Source organism: Portunus trituberculatus, chromosome 18, assembly GCF_017591435.1.
Source record: "Portunus trituberculatus isolate SZX2019 chromosome 18, ASM1759143v1, whole genome shotgun sequence".
NCBI classification, from domain to species: Eukaryota; Metazoa; Arthropoda; class Malacostraca; order Decapoda; family Portunidae; genus Portunus; species Portunus trituberculatus.
In genome coordinates, this window is record NC_059272.1 from 2,306,819 (window position 1) to 2,330,923 (window position 24,105).

The 24,105-nt window shown below is 39.4% G+C and overlaps 1 protein-coding gene across 11 annotated transcripts in view; it reads right to left on the minus strand.

The window, feature by feature from the left end:
• Positions 1-2,510: 2,510 nt before the first annotated feature.
• LOC123505426 (acyl-coenzyme A thioesterase 1-like) overlaps positions 2,511-24,105 on the minus strand; it is a 41,170-nt gene continuing 19,575 nt past the window's right edge. For 6 of the 11 annotated variants that reach the window (XM_045256681.1, XM_045256689.1, XM_045256685.1 and 3 more), the window contains 8 exons: positions 21,550-21,666; positions 20,992-21,146; positions 20,371-20,530; positions 19,881-20,049; positions 16,217-16,419; positions 4,916-5,104; positions 4,593-4,787; positions 2,511-2,913 (listed from right to left, as the gene is read on the minus strand). In XM_045256681.1, the coding sequence (XP_045112616.1) occupies positions 2,704-2,913; positions 4,593-4,787; positions 4,916-5,104; positions 16,217-16,419; positions 19,881-20,049; positions 20,371-20,530; positions 20,992-21,146; positions 21,550-21,666 (1,398 nt within the window). In that variant the 3' untranslated portion in view covers positions 2,511-2,703. Of the gene's footprint in view, positions 2,914-4,592; positions 4,788-4,915; positions 5,105-16,216; positions 16,420-19,880; positions 20,050-20,370; positions 20,531-20,991; positions 21,147-21,549; positions 21,667-24,105 lie in introns of those variants that run through there. The other 5 variants (XM_045256682.1, XM_045256686.1, XM_045256690.1 and 2 more) reach the window with 2 other exon arrangements.

The following is a 24,105-nucleotide window of genomic DNA, read 5'->3' on the forward strand; positions in this document are numbered from 1 at the left end:
TGCAACTCAACTGCAGTGTTGCCACTCCTTGTGAATTTTCACAAGATCTTGTGAAAATTGTGTGGAACCGATCGCGATCTGCTAGTAGGTGCCTTCAACCGCTAGATGGGTTAATTAGTTCACAGCAAGTTGGTCAACTGGAACGTACTTTTCTGCACGTTTTGTAAATATTAAATAGTTTAATAAAATAGTTATAATCTTTCTAAGAATGTACTCGTGGCATATAAGCTAAAAAAGTGGAAATGTTTATATATAAGTCGAGCGCTCTTCTTTCTCATCTCCATTCCTGGGACAAAAAATAGAAAAGATCATTAATACGTAAAGCGTAGTTTTAATGCCTTTTTCTTTCCAGAAAAAAATAGTATAAATTATATTCATACAGAAAATTACAACAATTAATAGTCTTAAAAAAATAACAGTTTAGAGGATATTGTCTGACATGCACCGAGATTGTTCTATCGAAACGTAAACAAATCTAGCGTGTTAAGAGCCATCGCCACACTCGCTACACAACCACTTCACTATGGATAACACTATGGATATTAGTGAGGATGAACTTAGAAAATGGACAGTGCAAACTCTGAGAAACTTTCTGAGATCAAAAGGCATACCAAGTTCGCTTGTTGTGATTCAGTTAGGAAAATTCGGTTTCGGTAATGTTGGCCAGGTTATTTCGGCACAGACTCCAAAAATTGTTTTTTTTTTTTATATATATAAATGCTACTCAGTGATATTTGCTCTACGCTTTTGAGTGGAGCATTATCCTATGCAGAAACTCTGACAATTTTGTGATAAGGTATATATGTACTATTAGACTTACAAAAAATATTTTGATGGGACACTGGTACATCCATACTTTGCACCATTAGGAACATATATTTACATATTTTTATGTCATTTTCAATCAGACACATAGATAAATAACCAAACGTTTATATTATGAGGTATGTAGGCATGAATATCTGTATATATATATTTTTAATAGGGCTTCCACAAGAGCGACAGTTCGGCGCGATAGGCAGGACCAACTTGTGAATTAAACCAGCTGGCGAATAATGAAAACTACACAGATAGCGATTGGTAAAACCTTGTGAACTTGTGAATTTTTTTTGAGAAATTCGGAAATCTTGTGAATTTTGCTAATTTCCACAGTACAAATCAGACAGTCAAGACAGTAACATACTTTTACATCTACCACTACTACAATTAGTAATAATTACATCTTAATATCATATTAGAAGTAATCTATCAAAGCTGGCAGTGCACTTTCCAATGCTGGTGAAAGTGGAAGATCTACTGTAGATCAACTACAAGATCAGTGGAGGAACTTGCTATACACAAGATCAGCCTTAGAAAAAAATACTAAGCAAACAAAAACATTTTGGAGTGAAATAAAAAAAAAGTGAAAGATGGTAATGATATATATGTGTAAATTTGGCCTCTTATCATAATTCATGTGCAATCTTCTCGCATTGCCCCATTCATCAGCCTCAGTAGAAAGAATATTTTCCCAGCTCAATATGATTAAAACAAACCAGACTAACAGACTGCATGTTGCTACAACTGCTTATCGCATCCTAGCAAAACAATCCATTTCAAGGCAAGACGTCCCGTGCTATAACTGGGAGCCGTCAAAATCACTAATTAATGACGTAAAAAGCGGGAAATGCCACCAGCGATACGTGAGTCGGCGGAAGGAGATGAGAGAAAAGATGAATCTAGCAACTCTACATTCAAGGAATGTTGAGTGATGATGATGATGACCTCTCCATGCAATTTTTCCGTCAATAGTATCATCATCGGTGAGTAAAACACTGATTTTGTATATTAATTAGGCAAATTAGCATCAAATACCTGAAGCTTGTGAATTTGTTTTCATTCTTGTGAAAAATCAAGTGTGTATCTAGTGATTTCCGAAAATCTCGAGTGGCAACACTGCTCAACTGCTGACTCACTCATGACCACCACATCATCTGCATAAAGGAGCACACCTATCTTCTCATTGCCCACTCTTACTCCTGCATTCATTCTTCTCAATCTGGCTGCTAACTCCTCTGTATACAAACTGAAAAGGGTTGGTGACAGAATACATCCTTGCCTAACTCCTCTCTCACTCTTCACCCAATCTGTCTCTATCTCCTAGTCTGTATTCTTGACCTTGATCTTGATCTTGATACTACAGGCGACTCGGGATCACTCCTGAGCCGGGCCTTTGGATCGGCAGCTCCTGTAGACGACAAAAAAAAAGGCACACACACACACACTCAAGGCCATATCTGCTAAAAAGGTCCCCTTTCTGAGAAAGGCAACACAAAAACTGGTACCTTTCTGTTGAATATCCTTTTTGTTTATATATTTACCATTGAATAATACGAGGAGTTGACAAATATCCATTTATCATGACTATGTATTGAGTGAAAATCAAGATTTGAATACCTTGGCAAAAAAAAGTGTTAAGGCCTTCATCCTTCACATGCATGCATAATTTTTGTATGAACAATAAGAAAAAATTACCCTTAAATAATGTTTTTTATTAAATAAATCACAGAAAATGAGGTTGTACAGCTGTACCTGAGTAGACAAGAGTTAAGAGTACAATTTCTTTTCTGTCTGTTTTGCTTTTTACACATTAAAACTGGCTAATAATTCTCTGATGTAGCACCCCGACTAATCTTAACGACAACCCACCACTGATTATAAGACCTAGAGCTTTCCTTTAAAGACAGTTTGGTTCTTCAGATGCTTGCAAATGAAGGTCAATAATGCATCCCATGCGTGCACTTGGGCATCTGCATGAGGCCTTATGGAGCCACCCAATAGCATGCCCGCTCTGATCAATTTGTGGTAGGAGGCCCAGCAGAAAGTGGAGTAAGGAGGCTCCAGGAGATGGCCAGCCCCAGGATACTTGTTAACCTGCAGCACAAACAATGAAAATTATCATTATTTTATTTCATCTATATATTATTACTTTTTTAATCAGGGTAGTGGTTAATATTCGCAGGAGAATGATAGGCAGACTGCATTAACCAATGATTGATACAAACTTTCAGTAAGACTATTCTGAAGATGGATAATTTCTTTTTAATGATGTGAAGTGACTGGAGTCTAAAGAAAAGTATTTGGTGGGAATTAAGATAAGTGAAAACCAATATAAGAGAGACTTTAAACATGGAAGGGAATGTTACTAAGTAGGGTTCAAGATTTTCCCAATTACATTTTCAATTTATCCGAGTAGGACTGAATGGATACATAATCTTATTTGCTGTTGATCCTAAGATTACCAATCCTACTCAACTGGCATCTCCTGCCCTGTATTCACTATCCCTGCAATACTAGTCTTTCCGGGTGCCTTCAGCATATCACTCCACAACCCCAATGGTCAGTGCCTTCCCTTTCATCATCTCTTCAGCATATCACTCCACAACCGCAATGACCATTGCCCTCCTTTTCATCATCTCCAGAGAATTCTTGACTTCCTCCTTCTCTGCAACATCCTCCAATAGTCTTTCTATTTTACCTTTATCACCTCCTTCATGTCTGTTCTCTTCATTTAGTTCATCTATCTCTATACCAAGCCAGTAGTCCCATATCAGGTGGGCCAGACAAATCATCATTTAGCTGTTTATGAAAATATTTCTATCTCTTCATCATGTCCTATTCTTTTATTAGGATTTTCCTGTTTTTGTGCCTGACATGTCCAAGAACATTCTTTGTCTCTTTCCTCAATTGTTTCACTATTCTAAGCATTTCCAGTGTCTTCTACAATATCACTATCTTTATCTCTAATGCTCGAAAAATATTTTCAGTGCATTTCCAACATGTTCTTTAACTCATAAGAGGTCAGCACTGATTTACCTCTGAATACTCATCCAGGTCACCAAAAATTTCACTTTCTTTTTTTATTCCATATAACTCAAAATGGGCATGGAAAAGTAAAAATAAGAGTTAAAGTTCGAAATTGCCATTTTTTTAATGTCCAGCTGGAGCTTTAAATTTACCTCGCTCAGTGATGCTGCCAGACGTACAACTTCTGAATGAGGCTTTTTTAATCGTTTTATCGATATTTTTCTCCTACGAGACATGTGTATAATGGTTACATATTCATAAATTAACCCATGTTTTATGAAATGAAAAATACAAAAAAATATTTGTAAATACTGTAATAATATAATGTAAAAAATAATTTGCTCAGTTTACCACAAAATATTGTTTATTATTTTTTCTTTCAGTATCTAAGCTTTTTAGTATTGCAGCAGGGTGTGATATTCTTCAAAACAAGGCTCAATGCATAGAGCTACACCACATTCATGACAGTAATACCAAATATCGCTCCGTTTTTTTTGGGTCACACTAAGGTGGCAGGGAGGGGTGGGGGAGGGGGATGACTAACCTATGTCAGAATGGCGGGAAACTGTGCTGATATATGCTAGACACTTCAAAGAACATAAATATTGAAGCTGGAGGGAATTTCAAACGCATGGTAACCAAGAAAGGGGCGAACGTACTTGTACGTGATTGACCACAGATAGTAAAGTAAGCAAAGACTCCACGTACATGTACGTGGTTGACCTCTTACGGGTTAATGCACTCACTGTGTAGTTTGTTTTGCCAGCCAGTCTGAGGCGCTCCACAGCAAGGTCTGCAAACATTTCAGACTTCCAGTTTCTGTCATCACATGAAACCAGGAAGAGGAAATTTGCATCAGCCCTTTCAATAGGAATGATTGTCTCAGGGTATTCCTTTGGGTCATCCACCGATTCATAGCAGTCCATAACACCATCAACCATCTGTTTATAAACTATATGTTAAGTATTGTACTATGCTTTTTGTTTTAAGAAAAATTATGATTGAAATTATTATGATATAGTGTAATTCATTTTGTAATTTTAACAATTATTAAAGATTTATATAGTACCTCTATTTTTCCGATATCAAAATTTAATGGTGGTATTGAGCCATTGTGTAGATTAAGCCTTGACTGGATGTTGCTGATACTGCCGTTGATGCAGACACCAGCTGTGACTTCCGGGATGAACGTGGACATGGACAGAGCCAAGTCACCCCCTTTACTCACTCCAATAACACCAACATTTGGTTTCTCAACCTGAATAAGAAATAAGAACAATGAATAAAAAGAAAAGTATCATATACCTGTGAAACTGTCTTCCTATTTCTACATCTACTTGTCTCTAAATTAAAATTAATTTCAAGAGAGAAACATCTAAAATTTGTTAAAAAAAAAAATTATCTTTGTCTACCTTTTACAGAGAGAGAGAGAGAGAGAGAGAGAGAGAGAGAGAGAGAGAGAGAGAGAGAGAGAGAGAGAAATCAAAATAAATATGGAACACATAACACCCACTAGCAAGTTTGAGTTTCCTACACAAATAGTACTTTGAAATACTGATACATTCCAGGATTCCCACCTACTCAAATTTTTCCTATTGATTTTTAAGGGAAAGATAAATTCATTATGTTTGTTATATAATATATCTAAATGGCAGTACTGGTACATGACAGCAATTAGCAGAAGATATAAATCAACTTGAAGGTGTTGCTGACACTCACATAGTACTACAGATTACCACTCAATGGGAAGGATTGGGCTCTTGTCGGGAAGAAGTTAATGACTGTAGAGGAAACAACCTCCCATGTAGCAGCTGCAGAAGTCAAGCCTTACGAGTACAATAATCAATATTCTTTCACTGCTTAGCTGCTAGTTATTTTGAATGAAGGAGTTTTCTACAGCATCTCACCAAAACTTTCATACCATTGTATTCTTTACAGCTTTTGTACACCTCCCAATCAAGGTGGATGTAAATCTGGGAAACAAGTCAACATAGAAAAAATGTTGTTACAATGGTATGAAGCACAACAAGGAACAAAAGCACAAAAGTGCACCTCTTATTTTCTTACAAATTATAAAACTGTGCTGTGCAGTGCATGGAAGAAAAAGGAGAGGGAAAAAAAAAAAAAAAAAAAAAAAAAAAAAAAAAAAAAAGTAAAATTTTGTAACTAACAAATCTGATCATGTAATGACTTATAGTCTTATATCATATCTATGTTACATAACTTTGAAGATTTGTACATTAGGCTTCCATTTGAAAATGAATCAGTCTTCCTTGCCCTTACTATAATGTGAGTGGAACTGCCTTTCATCTGTAATGCTCTTACCATCTACAGGTACTTCTCATTAATTCAGATGGCCCTAGCAAATCCCTACTCTCCACTCTACAGTCAGTGGGCAAGCCACCTCCCTGGTGCAGCACCATGAGTGACAGCACTAGCTCTAAGGATTGAGCAAAAGGCCTCTCACATTATATGGTAGCAAGGGATACGTGTTAATTTCAGAATTTCATAAAGCATGCTTAGGATAACCCAAAACTCACCTCCTAAAATTTTATATTATAACAAGGACTCCCTGAGATATACATACGAGTACAAGCATACACACACACACACACACACACACACACACACACACACACACACACACACACACACACACACACACACACACACACACACACACAGGCAACCTCCGCTTAATGAAGGGGTTACGTTCCTAAAAAAAAAATTCGTTAAGCCAAAGTTCGATAAGCGAACCGATTATAACAAGTTTAACCCCTGACTTGAACTTCCATTAAGAGTACACAAACCGAGAGTGCATCATAGTATGGTGAAAGGTTTAATGAAAGTAAAAATTATGAAATCAAACATTTAGGGAATTTAATTTAAGTCATAATAATGTACACTAATGTATGTATGTACGTAACTTTATAATGTTGATGATCTTAAATTTATGAAGGAGGAGAGTGAAACGGGAAAGACACTAACCGGCAACCTGTGGAATGTAAATAAAGGGCGCATCATTGTATCGCATACAAAACTTATATACTACATTTCCACAAGGCTTTCCATTTTATCCATTGTAGAGTCAAGCGTTCAGGTGGTTCTTTTAGCTTGCAAGGAAGATACGGTCTCACCAGCCTTCTTATAGAGTCTGCTGACTTGAAAATAGTAGAGACAGTAGATGGAGTCAAGATGGTGGCGAGCAATGCTATTAGTTTTCTCGCCTCTCGTGTCTGTGAATAATATCCAGCTTCACTTCGAGAGTAAGAGACTTCCTGGTCTTCTTAGCAACGCTAGACGACATTGCAGGGCATTTTGGTGGTAAGTTGAACGAGGGAAGATGAGCTGCTGGTGATGCTGTTATTGTTTTGAACAGGGAGAGTGAGTGGTGCAAACTTTCGCTACAACGAAGGTTTCCTTTTACTACCATCTGCTCATTTAACCCTTATATTCCGGCAATCGTATATGAACGATTGCATCTGTGTGTCCGTAGCGACGGCGATCGTTCCCGTAATCAAGAATTTTCTTGCCTCATGTTTGAGCTCCATGTGCGGTTTCTTGAGTCAGATGGCGAGTGGAAGTATCTGGCTTCTTTTTCCACCCATAGTGCTGCCACTAGCTCTGTAGATTTAGGGGTAACTAAGCTATTCTCCCATTCTGAGGGTGACACTTGCCAACCCCAGCGACCTGCCGTATCGAAAGCACCCTGATAAGAGTGAAGGGTCACATACGCTAAATTTGTTCAGCAAAGTGAATAAAATATTACCATTCTTTCATGTTCATTTTTTCATTATCTTCGATTATAATAAAATGGTAGAAGGTAACTCTTCTGAGAGAGAGAGAGAGAGAGAGAGAGAGAGAGAGAGAGAGAGAGAGAGAGAGAGAGAGAGAGAGAGAGAGAGAGATATCACACTGAACAGGTTGGGGCATGCAGGTGTGTGTGTGTGTGTGTGTATTTACCTATTTGTGTATTACAGGGCCCGAGCTAAGCTCTTTGTGTCCTGTCTCCTTGTCCATTCCTCTCTTTCATCTGATTGACACACACCGCATCAACGACATCACTGCTCAGTTTATTCCACTTATCAATGCTACGATGCGGGAAACTATTTTCTCATGTCATTTAGACAGATATCTTTTATTAGCTTTTTTCCATGTCCTCGGAGATGATTACTTGTGGTCACCTTTATCAACTTTCTGTCCAGTATGTCAATCTTGTTCACCAATTTATACATAGTTATCATGTCTCCTCTTGTTCTTCTCTCTTCTAATGTGGTCAGCCCCAGCTTCCTCAGTCTTTCCTCATAGTCTAACTCCCTGAGTCCTGGTACCATCCTTGTTGCCAGCCTCTGTACCCTTTCTACCTTCTTCACATTTTTCTTCATATGCGGTGACCAGACACAAGCTGCATATTCTAACTGGGGTCTTATTAAGGTACATAATATCTTCTTCATCATTCCTTCATCTAGGTAGTGGAACACAAGGCCAATATTTTGAAGCATGTTGTATATTTTCAAAAATCTTGTTAATATGTTTCTCCGGTGACAAAGTGTTTTGCACGGTTACTCCTAAGTCTTTCTCCTCATTGGTCTCTTTAATTTTCTCATCACCCAGCCTGTAATCCCAGTTTGGTCTGTATCTACTTCTTCCCATTTTCATAACATGGGTCTTGTCTATATTAAATTCCATCTGCCACTCCTTACTCCACTCATATATTTTATCAAGATCTTCCTGTAACTTGTTACAATCTTCCACATTCTTTACTCTCCTCATAATTTTAGTATCGTCCACAAACATGTTCATGTAACTGTCAATTCCTACTGGCATATCATTAACATAAATAAAAAACATGATGGGACCAAGCACTGACCCTTGTGGAACTCCACTGGTTACCTTCTTCCACTCGGACTTCCTTCCTCTCACCACTGTTCTCATTTCTCTTCCCATTAAGTAATTTTCCATCCATTTTGCTAGTTTATCATTTACTCCTCCAATCTTCTTTAGTTTCCACATCAGTCTATTGTGTGGTACTTTATCAAAGGCCTTTCTCAAGTCCAGGTAGATAGCATCCACCCATCCCTCTCTATGTTGTAGTATGTCAGTCACTCTTGAATAAAAACATAATAAATTAGATACACACGATCTTCCTTTTCTGAAACCAAACTGTCTTTCACTCAGAATGTTTTCACTTTCTAGATACTCACTCCACTTAGCTTTAATTACTTCTTCACATACCTTGCACAATATACTAGTCAACGATACTGGTCTATAATTTAGCGGTTCCATTCTACTACCATTCTTATATATAGGCACAATGTCAGCTCTTTTGTGTGTGTGTGTGTGTGTGTGTATTTACCTAATTGTATTTACCTAATTGTAACATACGGGAAAAGAGCTATGCTCGTGTTGTCCCGTCTCCATATCTATTAATGTCCAGCTTTTTCTTAAAATCATGAATATTCCTTGCGTTGACCACTTCCACGTCTAAACTATTCCATGCTTCCACCCTTCTATGAGGAAGCTATATTTTTCACATCTCTCCTATAAGTGGCCATTTTAGTTTTTCCCATGCCCTCTCGACATTCTTTCATTCCACATACACAGATCTTCCCTATCCATTTTTCCATGCCAATCATCACTCTGTATATTGCTATCAGGTCTCCCCTTTCTCTTCTGTTTTCCAGGGTTGGAAGTTGCATTCTTTTCAGTCTGTCTTCATAAGTCAAATCTCTTAAGTCAGGCACCATTTTGTTGCAGCCCTCTGTACTTTCTCTAGTTTCCTTATGTGTTTCTTTAAGTTCGGAGCCCACTGTATTGTTGCATATTCAAGCCTCGGTCTTATCATTGCAGTAATTATTTTCTTCATCATTTCTTCATCTAAATATACGAACGCCACTCTTATGTTCCTCAATAAGTTCAATACTTCTCCAATTATTTTGTTTATATGTCTCTCTGGCGATAGGTCATTGGTAATTGTCACCCCAAGGTCTTTTTCTTCATGACTGGTTTTATGTCTTCATTTCCTATCTTGTACATACTCCTGATTCTTCTTTCACTCTTGCCAAACTCTATTTTCTTGCATTTTGTCGTGTTGAACTCCATTTGCCATGTACAGCTCCATTTCCATATTCTGTCCAAGTCTTCCTGGAGTAGTTCGCAATCTTTGTCACATCTCACTTTTCTTAACAATTTTGCATCGTCTGCAAATAGGCTCACATAACTGGACACCCCATCCACCATGTCATTTATGTAGACCGAACATTACTGGTGCCAACACTGATCCCTGTGGAACTCCACTCTCCACCAATCCCCATTCTGATGGTCTGTCCTTAATTATTGTTCTCATTTCTCTTCCTACCAAAAGTCTTCCATCCATTTTAGTAAACTGCCATGCACTCCTCCTACCATTTCAAGTTTCCAGATCAGTCTCTGGTGTGGTACCTTATCAAAGGCCTTTTTAAATCCAGATATATTCCATCAGCCCAACCATCTCTTTCCTGTATTACATCTATCACCCTCGAATAGTAACATATCAGGTTTGTCGTGCATGAACGCCCTTTTCTAAAACCAAATTGACACTCACAAAGTATGTCATTTTCTCCAAGAAGTCTGTCCATCTATTCTTCACCACCCTCTCACACATCTTAGCTACCACACTTGTAAGTGACACTGGTCTATAGTTCAATGGGTCTCTCTTGTTACCTGATTTATAGATTGGGACAATGTTAGCTCTTTTCCAGTCTTGGGGCACTACACCTTCCCTTAATGAGGCATCAATTACTTCACAAACTTTTTCTGCCAGTTGCTCCTGCATTCTCTTAAAATCCATCCTGATACCCCATCAGGTCCCACAGCTTTTCTCACTTCTAAACTCCCCATCATGTTCTTGATCTCCTCCACAGTTACTTGAAACTCCTTCATAATCCCTTTCTGTTCCATTACCAGTGGTTTGTCAAAAGCAGTCTCCTTTGTGAATACCTTCCGAAAGCATCCATTCATAGCCTCTGCCATTTCCTGGGATCTTCACTGCATACTCCATTTACTTCTAAACTTTCAATACTTTCTCTATTTTTGATGTTGTTGTTCACATGTCTGTAAAAAGCCTTGGTTGGTCTTTACATTTATCAATTATATCCTTTTCTTGTTTCTTTCTTTCTTCTCTTCTAATCAACACATATTCATTTCTTGCTCTTTTGTAACTTTCCCACTGCTTAATCCGTCTTTTCCTTCTCCACCTCTTCCATGCATCCTCTTTTCTTGTTCTAGCCTTTTCACATCTATCGTTAAACCAGTCCTGCTTTCCAACTTCTCTATGTTGTCTTATTGGTACAAATTTTTCTCACCTTCTTTGTATATTTTTATAAATTCCTTCCACTTTTCATTTGCTCCTTAGCACTCTTGAATTTCATCCAATTTGTCTCTTGAAAGAATTTCTGTGTGTGTGTGTGTGTGTGTGTGTGTGTGTGTGTGTGAGAGAGAGAGAGAGAGAGAGAGAGAGAGAGAGAGAGAGAGAGAGAGAGAGAGAGAGAGAGAGAGAGAGAGAGAGAGAGAGAGAGAGAGAGAGAGATGATACCTACATGTTATTTGCTTGTAACTTGATATGAAAAGGGGTGAAAGAATACTCTCTCTCTCTCTCTCATTGGAAGTGTACAATTTCTCTTCCAAGGGGATGCCTCCTTCTGCTCCTGCAGGACTACCTCGGTGCAAGGACCTCCAGCACGGTGGTGAGTGGCCACACCTCCGTCCCGCACCCTGTCAGGGCTGGTGTGCCTCAGGGTAGCGTCCTCGGACCCCTGCTGTGGAATGTCTACTTCAACGACATCCTGCAGCTCATCCCTGAGGCATATACCTATGCAGACGACTGCACACTCACATTTGTCTGCAACAGGACCGACATCCAGGCCACCATCACCAAAATAAACCGGGCCCTGGACACCATCGTCTCCTGGGGGCGGCGTTGGCAGGTCACACTGGCCACGGAGAAGACCCAGCTCCTCCACATCTCCAGGACACAGCAGGTAGACGGTCAGCCTCGCCCACTACCGGCCATCTTCCTTGAGGGCAGAAGGCTGACTCCCCAGGACTCCATCAACATCCTGGGTGTGGAATTTGACGGCGGCCTTACCTTCACCAACCACATCAAGAAAGTTACCAGGGACGCGTCTTACAAGCTGGGCTGCATCAGACGCTTGGGGGACGTGCTGGATGCCCAAGGGGTGTCCTCACTCTACAAGGCACAGGTGCGTCCCGTTATGGAGTACGCACCCCTCACCTGGTCCTCCTGCCCCCCCTCGTACCTCACCAGCCTAGAAAGGGTTCAGACCAGAGCCCAGAGGTTGGTGAGGGTCTGCACTGGGGCCACACCAGACACCTTCCAGTCATTGCAGCACAGGCGGGATGTGGCGGGGCTTTGTGTTATGTTCAAAGCTCAGGCACTGCACACCCCTCACCTCGCTACTCTACGCCTCCCTGGACCGCTGCCCCCTACTCAAGCTACGCGGTCGGCAGGAAACTCTGAGCACCCACACACGGTGGCTGTACCGTTCAGCAGGACTGAGCATAATATACGCTCCTTCCTGCCGTGGTACAGTCGCCTGTGGAACCAGATGGTGCTCAGCACGGACCTGCACCGCTCCACCTCCCTGCACATCTTCAAGTGCCCAGCGAAAAAAAAACCACACAAATTTTTGAGAAAAATTATCATTTGCTTCTGAAGGCCATTTTCTGAAGAGACAAATGAGAGAAAATGTCCATTTTCATGGTAAACTAATCTATTGGTACCATGAAAAATGGAAAAAAAAAAAAAAAAAAAAAAAAATATAGAATTATTTCCAGCATGACACATCAGTACTTATCCTGGTAAAAGCAAATTATACACCATTGTAATAATGATGAAAGTCAAGTATGCCATTGTATCATATACAACCTGCACTGTGAAAGATCTCATACAGTATCCAAGAAAGAAAACACACCATCTTAGCAGAATGCAGCCATGACGCAATATGCATGCCATCGGAAATGTCACGAGCGCCCTGATGACGCAAAATATGCGTCATTGCATTGAAGGGGTTAGGTATAACAATTGGGACCAGTGGGAGTGAGAGGAGGATCATAGTAACATAATATATGCCACCAAAGACTAATACATAAAGGCTGGACGAACACAAGGAAATGCAAAATGAAGTGCATTAGTGCTTGGAAAATATGTTAAGATAAGACAGATAAGTGCTACTTCTCAGGCATCTAAACTGCAAACGTGTAAATTGGGAAGAAATGGAGATAAAGAGTTATGCTGGACAATGGGGGGAAGAAGTGTTACAATTGGCAATGGTAAACACAATGGGTCAGTGGGTGAAGGACTATAAAGATATAGAGGGGAAGAAGAACCATATGTGCTCTATTTGGTATTCATGAAAAGACCAGAGCCTTGTCCAACCATCAAATATCATAGTTCAATGGGAAAAAATATTATCATGTGATTCTAGAAGTTGAATTAGAGGATCAGGAAAACTGAAATGTAAAGTAAAAAAAAAAAAAATAAATAAAATAAATAAATAAATAATAATAATAATAAATAAAATAAATAAATAAATAAACCACACCAAGACAAATTTTGAAAGATTAAGTAATTACTTTCAAAAGAACCCATGAGAAACAACACAGTCTGAGAGAGAGAGAGAGAGAGAGAGAGAGAGAGAGAGAGAGAGAGAGAGAGAGAGAGAGAGAGAGAGAGCGGGGGGGGGTTAAGTTCCTGAATACAGGATAAAAGAAAGCAACCACACATGGTATAATGGTACATGTACAAAAGCTAAGAAGAGTAACGATGCAGCTTGGAAGAAATTAAGGAAGCAGCAAAATGAAAAAAAATCTGAAGTAGCATAAAGACAAATTAATATATTAGAATAAAAAGGGAGAAGGGGAATTTTAAAAGGGATATAGTAAAGAGATGTGAAGAGGAACCCAAGCTTTTTTTTTTGTAATTATATAAATGGAAAGATGACAAACAGAGACTATCACTAAGTTAATTAAGGGTAATAGGTTATAAGAGACAATTAAAGAAATGAGTGAACTAATGAGAGCTTTATATCACTATCTAATGTAGAAAGAGATTTCAAAGAACCAAACAATGAAGTGATGCAGGAAGTTATGAAGCTTTATGGTGCATAAACAGGAAATTAGCAAATTAATAAAAAAAGGGAGATGTAAGAAATGCAATGGAGCCAGATAGTGTCAGGATGGACACTGAGAGAATGTAGAGAACAACTGGTGGAACCAATCTGAGATGTGATCATCAGCTCTCTAATAGAAGGGAAAGTGCCAAGAGAATGGAAAAGAGCAAATAAAGTCCCCATACACCAAGGAGGGAAAAAGATGAGGCCCCTAAATTATACACCAGTGTCACTGACTAGTGTTGTGGGAAGATCTGAAAAATTGTGATTAAATAAAAATGGCTGGAATATCTCGGAAAATTAAATCATAACTCCCAATTTGCATTTAGAAAAGGAAGATCAAGTATAACAAATTTACTAAGCTTCTATACATAGGTAATAGATGACGTCAAAAGGGGAGATGGATGGGATAACACGGTGTACTTAGATATTAAAAGGGCTTTTAACAGAGTATCACATAGAAGACTCTTATGGAAAATAGGGCACATAGGAGGAATACAGGGATGCATTTGAAATTGGATGACAGACTATGTAACAGAAAGAGAAATGAGGACAGTGATAAGAGACACCCCATCAAGTTGGAGCACAGTAACTAGTGGCATACCACAGGGTTCATTGCTGGCACCAATAATGTTCCAAATATATATTAATGATATACAAGAGTTCTTGAGAAGCTACATAAATGTGTTTACAGCAATGCAAAACTTGAGAGTAATAAGGAAGGATGAGGACTGTATGGAATTGCAGAGATATTGACAAGATCTGGAAATGGAGCCAAAAATGGAAATTGGAATTTAATAACAAGAAATACCATGTGATGGAAATGGGTAAGAGTAATAGAAGACCTCCAGGGGAATACAAAATGGGAGAAGAGGTTATGATGAAAAGCAAGGAAGAGAAAGACCTGAAGTGGTTATACAAGACACCCTGACCACAGAAAGACAGGTAAATGGATTATTTGCTTCAACATACAAGACACTAACAAATATCAGGGTGGTATGCAATTACATGGATATGAGTATGATGAAAAGATCATAACCACTATGATAAGACCTAGACTTGAATACGGAGCAGTGGTGTGGTCATTGCACATGCAAATGGAGATAAAGAAAGGATGCAAAGGACAGTTATAAAGATGGTGACCAAGATAAAAGATCTTCCCTATGAATAAAGACTGAAGGAAATGAAACTACCAACTTTGAAGGATAAACAGGAGAGAGGAGATCTCATAACGAGTATAAGATAGTGAACCATGTGGAAATGATAGAGAAAACAAGATCTGGTTTTCACTGACTGAAGATGGAGATAAACAAACAAGAGGACACTCTAAGATCATGAAAGGTTTGAGGAACAGTAAAATGTTTAGCTTTCCATATAGGACTGTGGACATCTGGGAGAGCTTAAGTGAAGAGATTGTAACAGTAGAGTGTGCATAAATTCAAGGAAAAATTGGATAAAATTAGATATGAAGACACGTCACTATGAGCCCCACTCAAACCCTGTTATGTAGAACTAGGTAAATACTGTAACACATCCAATCACCTATTAGTCACATAAAGCACTGTACACTGTACTGTACTGTACTTGTATAGTATTGTATATACACCTAACCCTACGTTACCGCGGCCTTTTGTTATCGCGTTTAGGCATTATTGCACATTTATGAAAACCTGCAAAATTCAGTTTGAGTGCATCTGGAAAGTCGTTATCATGCACCCGTAGTAGTAATAGTAGTAGTAGTAGTAGTAATACCCATATCGCAGCCATACACTGACAAATGTTAAGATGGGAGGTGGAGAAGGAAGAGGTGGAGGAGGAGGAGCCAGCAGCCAATCATCGCTGTGTATTCACGTCACGTGATTTGAATAAGGGAACTGTCTGTGCCACTAATGGGCGCGAACAGCACTGGTGATCAGGCAGTTAATAAGCGACTCCAGTATCAATGGTAGTAAATTTAGGGTAACAGCACCAATTTATTTATTTCCTATTTATTCTTCACTTCTGTTATCACGTTTACAGCTATCGCTGGTTACGAATCCCACCACGCATAAGAGTGGAAGTCTGAGAGATGCTGAGTTCAGTTTAGAAGAGGACTGGAGCCTTAAAACACTTTGGTGAACTGGTTGGTTATGCAAATTTCACTGTTGCTAAACTTGTGGTTGAGAAGAAAATAGTAATAGACAGTATTCAAAAGTAAATACCTTGTCATGTTTTAGAAGAAACTCCACTGCTTCTTCAAAGTATGACATATTAAATTCTTCAAGAGATTTGGGCAAGTCATCATAGGCAAAGTAGGCCAAAGCAAGGGAAGCAATGCCACGGGAAGCCAATTGAGCAGACCGGTACTCCAGCAAGCCCCCAGCACTGCCAAACATGTCCACCACGCCAGGGAACGGCCCGTCACCTACAAGATAGTAATTCATCATAGGAGTACAAGCAATAACAGCTCAGAACTATCTGGTCAACACATGCATTCATATAACAATATAATGTTACGTAGATGAAGGCCGGGCATAGAAAGAGAAGGATGGACTCTGTTTAGGGTAGACTATTTTCTTGATCATAGCCATTCATAGAAAGATCATTCAGAGCTGCTTAATAAATCCAAAGAAAAGAAAAAAAGTTGCACTTTGCTCCATCTAAATATTAAGAGGAAAGAGTTAAGATTGTCCACTAGGTAAAGATAATTCCGTTAGCAAAGAATACTGAATTTCATGAAAGTTTTAGTTATGATAACTTGTAACTTGTAAGACAAAGAGCAGTAAAGATGGAGAAAGAGTGGTGGCACTGATCCACTCTTTCACTGAGAAGAAAGTACTGGAATTAAATTAGAACAATTTTTATCTACATCAGGAGTCTTAAGTGTCTCTTACTTACTCCTCAAATATTAATGGCGCCATGTAAGTGGTTTGTAAATTAATGAAAGGTCGATCTAAGGTTGGTAAACATCTAATGGATTAAAGGAAGACAGTAATGCATGGGAGGTTGATCAATATTAACCAATGTTTGGTGTCCCTGTAGAGCTTCCCATCAGCCTCTAGCCATCCTGGAGTAAAGTGAGTGGTGGCATGTACTAACAAAGGCTGAACTGTGAGCTACCAGTGAGAGCAGCCATAGTAGGTCTCCCATCACTTACAGAAGGGGTGGGCAAACTTTTCAGTGTTAGGGCCACACTGAAAAACAATCATAATCTTACAGGGCCACATACTATATTAATCCAAATGATCAATATATAAAACAAAAAATAAAAGACTTACAGAAAAGCCACTCCACCATGCATATGCACACCTGCGGGAAGAAAATAAAATGCCCACAATATTACTGGCACTGTTTATTAACTTTCTCTTTCAAATTTACTAACATTTGTCATGCCATATGTGGCCCATGTGCCATAGTTTTCCCACACCTATGCTAGAGTCATCACTTCTATTATTTCAATTTTGTTAACCTTTCCACCTTTCTGAAATGCCACATCAGTGAATGGCATTACAAGTTTTAACAATAACTAGGCCATACACTTAGAATTTTTTCTATCCCCTTTGTTTCTCAATGAAGTGTACTACACTGTACTATGTATTTTTGACCAAGAAACCTCTACACTTCTCCCAATGCCATGTGTCAACACTGTGTTTAAAATTTAGGTAATGGAAGAAACATATGTAAACTCAGAAAAGAAGAAACTTAATTAAGGAAATACAGATGGACAAACCAAAACTATTTGAGCCAGACAAAAGAGAGAGAGAGAGAGAGAGAGAGAGAGAGAGAGAGAGAGAGAGAGAGAGAGAGAGAGAGAGAGAGAGAGAGAGAGAGAATATGGGAAGGGAGTGTAAGAAAGGCAATAGTAAGGACAAGAAAAAGAGGAAAGTGGTATGTAATGGTACCAGTGGCATAGATAGTGTTTTTAACGCCCGGGGCTGCCCACAGCCTTCAATCAATTTCCTACCCTTCCCCCAAGAAGAAATACAATAATACAATGCACATATATCTTATATATATATATATATATATATATATATATATATATATATATATATATATATATATATATATATATATATTCAGACATAATTAGCTAATGTTTTTTATTGATTCCCTGAGTTTCACAGTTTGGGCCTCCACTGAGTGTGAGAGCACAGCCAAGCAAGCTGAGCTGGAGTGCAGTCAGTGTAGAGCAGTCTACGCCTAAATGTATACAGGCAAACACCCTTTAACGAAGGTTCACACAACGAAATTTCGCTACAACGAAGGTTTCGTTTTACTACCATCTGCTCGTTTAACGAACACCAAACTCGCTTTAAGGAAGTTTTATCCAGGTAATTTTTTCCAAATTTGAAAGCCCCACCGTATCATGCAAGCTGACAGGCTTTTGAATACACCAGGAGCTGCTGGTACTAAGGCCTGCCTCAGGAGAAATCCTGAGACACCTGTAGAATAAAGATCAAGATCACACCTCTCGTGGACAACACAGGCGCTGCCAATACAAAGGCCTGACTCAGAAGAAATTCTGTGTCACCTGTAGCATCAAGATCATGCACACCACTCACTCACCACTCACCACTTTTTTCTTTTTTCTTTTTCTGTGTGCCTTTTTTTGTCGTCTACAGGAGCTGCCGATCCAAAGGCCCGGCTCAGGAGTGATCCCGAGTCGCCTGTAGTATTAAGATCAAGATCAAGACTCCCCATTCAAAACATAACAGCGTCACCAGCAGCTCATCTTCCCTAGTTCAATTTACCACCAAAACGCCCTGCAATGTGGCCTAACGTTCCTAAGAAGACCAGGAAGTGTCTTACTCTCGAATTGAAGCTGGGTATTATTCACTGACAAGAGAGAGGCCAGAAAACTAATAACATTGCTTGCCACCATCTTGACTCCATCTACTGTCTACTATTTTCAAGTCAGCAGACTCTATTAAGAAGGCTGGTGAGACCGTATCTTCCTTGAAAGCTAAAAGAACCACCTGAACTCGTGACTCTACAATGGATAAAATGGAAAGCCTTGTGGAAATGTGGTACTTAAGTTTTGTATGCGGTACCATGATGCGCACTTTGTTTACATTCCACAGGTTGCCGGTTAGTGTCTTTCCCGTTTCACTCTCCCTCCCTTCATAAAGTTAAGATCAACATTATAAAGTTGCGTACATACATACATTAGTGTACATTATAATGACTTAAATTAAACTACCTAAATGTTTAACTTCATAATTTTTACTTTCATTAAACCTTTCACTGTACTATGATGCACTCTCGCTTTGCTTACTCTCAATGGAAGTTCAAATCAGGGGTTAAACTTGTTATAATCGGTTCGCTTAACGAAGTTTCGCTTAACGAAGTGTTTTTTAGGATCGTAACCCCTTCGTTAAGCAGGGGTTGCCTGTACTTTGTTTTTTTAACGTATCAGTTTTTTTGTGATACATTTCCAATAATGTGAGTACTTGTTATCAAATAAATGTAAAAAATTCAAAAAATGAGTAACTGTAATGGAAAAGGTGGTAACAGGAAGTAATGTCAATTGTCTATTGTATTTATGTCAATTATACAATGGACCAAAGTGCCGCTCCCAAAAAGTGCTGGCCAGGGCGGACCAGCCCCTCAACACCCCCTCCCAGCTAGGCCATTCAATGGTACCCTTTGTAAGCTTGATTTTTCAAAAAGCAAGTCCCACACATTCCCCAATAACTGCATCTTGGTGAAGGTTCACTAACCATGGAACATAAAGAATGAATGAGAGGTCTGAAGTCTGCAAGGATAAAGTGAATGGATTGGCATAGGAGAAGACTTCTCTTACCATCCGTTACAAGAAAGCTCTTCAAGAGACATCTGAAGACTACAAAGAAAGACAAATGATCTTAACAAACAAGTCATTACCTGGCGGCAAAAAGAGACATCCACGCACTTTTCCATAGCGAACAGGAATTCTCTGAACTCCTGGAGCAACATAGTGTCTGAGGTGGGTGGCCGTGGACAGTGGTTCACTTCTGCCCTCACCCACCAATTCCTCATTGCTTAGATGGCCTCGGAACACTGATATTGTCACCTGAGAGAGAGAGAGAGAGAGAGAGAGAGAGAGAGAGAGAGAGAGAGAGAGAGAGAGAGAGAGAGAGAGAGAGAGAGAGAGAGAGAGAGAGAGAGAGAGAGAGAGAGAGAGAGAGAGAGAGAGAGAGAGAGAGAGAGAGAGAGAGAGAGAGAGAGAAATCATGAGTGCTCCATCATGGATCCAACAGACCACCAAACAAGTGTTAGTATTTACAAACATCGTAGTTTACTTAATATTTCCATGTGTGTGTTGACAGTAAGTAGTCACAAGATGAGATAAGAAGACATTATCCATCATACACAAAATGCTCTGATTACTTACAATGTTTGGATTTTCCACGTCTCTTTTGAAAAACCTGGTAAATTTGTGTTTCTTCAGTGCTGGTGACAGGCTGCTCAGGAGACCCATTGAGAACACTCCCCTGTAGGAACCACCTAGGGATTCCATGGTGCTCACATCTACCTGTCCATTGCTGTCTGCTCTGCTCAGGAAGAGTAACATTATTGCCATCACACACATACACACACAAAAAAGTCTCCCACCCAAGCAAAGAGAGATGAAACAACTATAACAGATCTATTGCTATAAAAAATGGCAAACACTTCCATATAAAATGAAAATATACACAGGCAGTCCCTCATGGACAATATGAGAGACATCAAACTTCAGTGCCTTTACAATGACACAACAGCCTTGATACTCCTGCCTGGAGGTGGCCAGTCCATGAGAGATGGTTGTGCTAGCCAAACTGAATGGGTGCCTGTTTGAATGTACAATTATCCTGAGGAAGGCAGGCCACAATACTAGGGAAAGAACTGAGTTGGTCTTGCTAAGTTAACGATGTAGCTTGTGTCAGTGGAAGAAACAGTTGCTTGTCATACATTCACACAGATGCCTCACCAAACATCACATGATCAGCTTCCTTTACAGCAACAGCTTCACCTGTAATGGGCAAGAGACATGAAGAGGACCCCTCGGGTGTCTGTCATCGAGGCCTCCAGCGTTACTTCCTCTCCGGGTGCCAGGCCGTCCACGCTGAGACTCACACTCTCATCATGGAGGCAAGATGGAGGCTGCACTACTACCCTGGTTACTTGCTGCAAGACAAAAACACAAGAAATTAGTCTAGACGGCATCTTGGAGGATCACAAATAAATTGTGACAATTGTCCCCTTATCATGACACATACTTTAAAAAGTAGCTCTGCACAGTTCACACCTGTCTTGAGTCACTTTTTTTTTTTTTTTTATCATTTGGACTGATTTTGCCATCATTACAATACAAAATTCTGCACAAGGTGTACAACTCAATTTCTGTAAGTCACTATTATTTCTCATTGTTATTCCTCTAATTCAGAACTAGCATGCCTGCAGAGCTGGGAAGCCCTTGCTGTGAATTCTGCCCATTCTCTCTCTTTATTCAGCGATCTCCAGCATTACAGGGTAGCCAACCAGGCGAGTCAAGCACTCACTTGTAAATTAGTTGTAACAGGACACTTACACTCACTGGCATTGTAGAAGTGGTTATGGTGGAGCACCTTATTGGGACTGGATGCTTACTATGGCTATGATGACTGCTGATGACTGGTCTTAAAGGATTTGTGTTCTTGACTCCATTCTGAAAAGTATTTATAATTTTATCATAACATTCCTTTTAATAAATATAAAGTTCTTTTCAAAAGCATCTCAGTTGGTTCTAATGTGTAATGAAACTTGTAATAATTTGATAGCTGAGTATTCATAAATCAGTTTTAAAATCTTGCTAGATTGAAATACCCTCATAACCCCAGGTAACTCATTATAATATTTCTTGTGTTAATCTTCAGCACCAAGGTACTATTCCTTCTGATTCACGAAATGTGCTGGTTATTCCTCTCTAGAAAGAGAAAAAATACCATCAGGACAGCAATATAGTATTCCAGTGGTCAGTATGGTGGGCAGTGACTGACCATCTTCCACTGATGCAGACCTCCAACCACCTGATAAAGTGCCTCAGACCTGAACAGTCTGGGTTCACACCAAGTAAGCCAACAAGAACTGTATAATAGCACCTAAAGCTCTGGTGGAATGCCAGGGCAAGATCTTACATTGATGTTGGATTCAAATATGAGACACTGGAATTTTCTGCAAATCATGGATTCCTACACAGATTTTTATTTTTTTTATGTAGCAGAGGAAAGTTGGTCAAAGGCAAAAGAAAGAATAAAAAAGGCCCACTAGGAATGCCAGTCCCTGTACAGGTCTGAGAGTTAGCCAAAAGAAATGGATAAATGTCCTGAAACCTTCCTCTTACATGAGATCAAGTCATAAGAAGATGCAAATACAGAAGCAAGTAGGGGCTTCCAGAATTTACCAGAGAAAGGTAAGACTGATCGAGAGTAGTGGTTAACTCTTGCATTAGAGAGGTGGACAGAACATGAGTGAGAGGAAGAAGAAAGTCTTGTACAGTGAGGCCACAGGAGGAGGAAAGGTATGCAGTTAGCAAGATCAGAAGACCAGTTGGCATGAAAATAGTGATAGAGGATAGCAAGAGATGGAACATTGTGAAAAGTCTGAGGAGAGGAATTGAAGAGACAAAAAGCTTTTGATTCCACTCTTTCTGACAAAACTGCGAGATGAACCACAAAAACATGAAAAGAGTACTCAATACAAGGATGGATAAGTACTTTGTAGAGAGTTAGCAGTTTGGAGGGGTGAGAAAATCTGGTGGAGATGCTTCAGAATGCCTAACTTCATAGAAACTGTTTCAGCATGAGATGAGATGTGAAGTTTCCAATTTAGATAATAAGTAAAGGACAGACCAAAGATGTTCAATGTAGCAGAGGGAGACAGTTGAGTGTCATTGAAGAAGAGGGGATAACTATCAAGAAGGTTGTGTTGAGTTGATAGATGGAGGAATTGAACACTACCAAGTTTTCTCTGCCCAAAAGAGAAATCTTAGAAAGATCAGAAGTCATGTGTTCTGCATGTTCTGCAGCATCCCTGCAGGATCTATTAGCTTCCTGACAGGTTGGTCTTCTCTGAAAAGACATGAATAAATGTTGGTTGGTATCATCAGTGTAAGAGTGGATAGAGTAAGAAGCTTGGTTTAGATCATTAATGAATAATAGGAAGAGTGGGGATGACTGGACAGAACCCTGAGGAACACCACTCTTAATAGATTTAGAAGAACAACAGTGGCTGTCTACCACAGTAGCAATGGAAGGGTCAGAGAGGAAACTTGAGATGAAGTTGCAGACATGGATGAAAACCGTAAGAGGGTAGTTTTGATATCAAAACCTCGTACCAGATCCTATTAAAAGTTTTTAACATGTCTAAGGCAACAACAAAAATTTCACTAAAATTTCTAAAAGAGAATGACCAAGACTCAGTAAGGAAACCCAGATCACCAGTAGGGTGGTCTTGACGAAAGCCATACTGGCAATCAGATAGAAGATTGTGAAGTGACAGATGTTTAAGAATCTTCTTGCTGAGGATAGATTAAAAAACTTTAGACAAGAAAGAGATTAGAGCTATAGGATGGTAACTTGAGGGATTAGACCAGTCATCCTGTTTAGGAACAGGCTGAATGTAGGCAAACTCCTAGCAAGAAGTAAAGGTAGAAGTTGATAGACATAATTGAAAGAGTTTGGCCAGTGAGGTGCAAGCAGGAAAGCACAGCCTTCCGAAGGTTTAGGCCAGCAACGGCCTGGAAAACATCAAGAATTTTAATTGAAGGCATGAAATAGCCAGAGAGAGGAGGAGAGGGAGGGACAAGCCCAGAATCATACAAGGTGGAGTTTTTAGTAAAAGTTTGAAAGAAGACTTTGGCTTTAGAGAGAGATGAGATGGTATTGGTGCCATCAGGATGAAATAAAGGAAGGAAAGATGAAGAAATAAAGTTATTGGAGATGTTTTTGGCCAGATGTCAAAAGTCTCTAGGGTAGTTGGATTTCCAAAGATTTTGACTTTTTCTATTAATGACGGGGTGTTTGGCAAGATGAAGAACAGACTTGGCATGATTCTAGGTTGTAAAATAAAGTGCATGAGATTCAGGTGATGGAAGGCTCAAGTACCT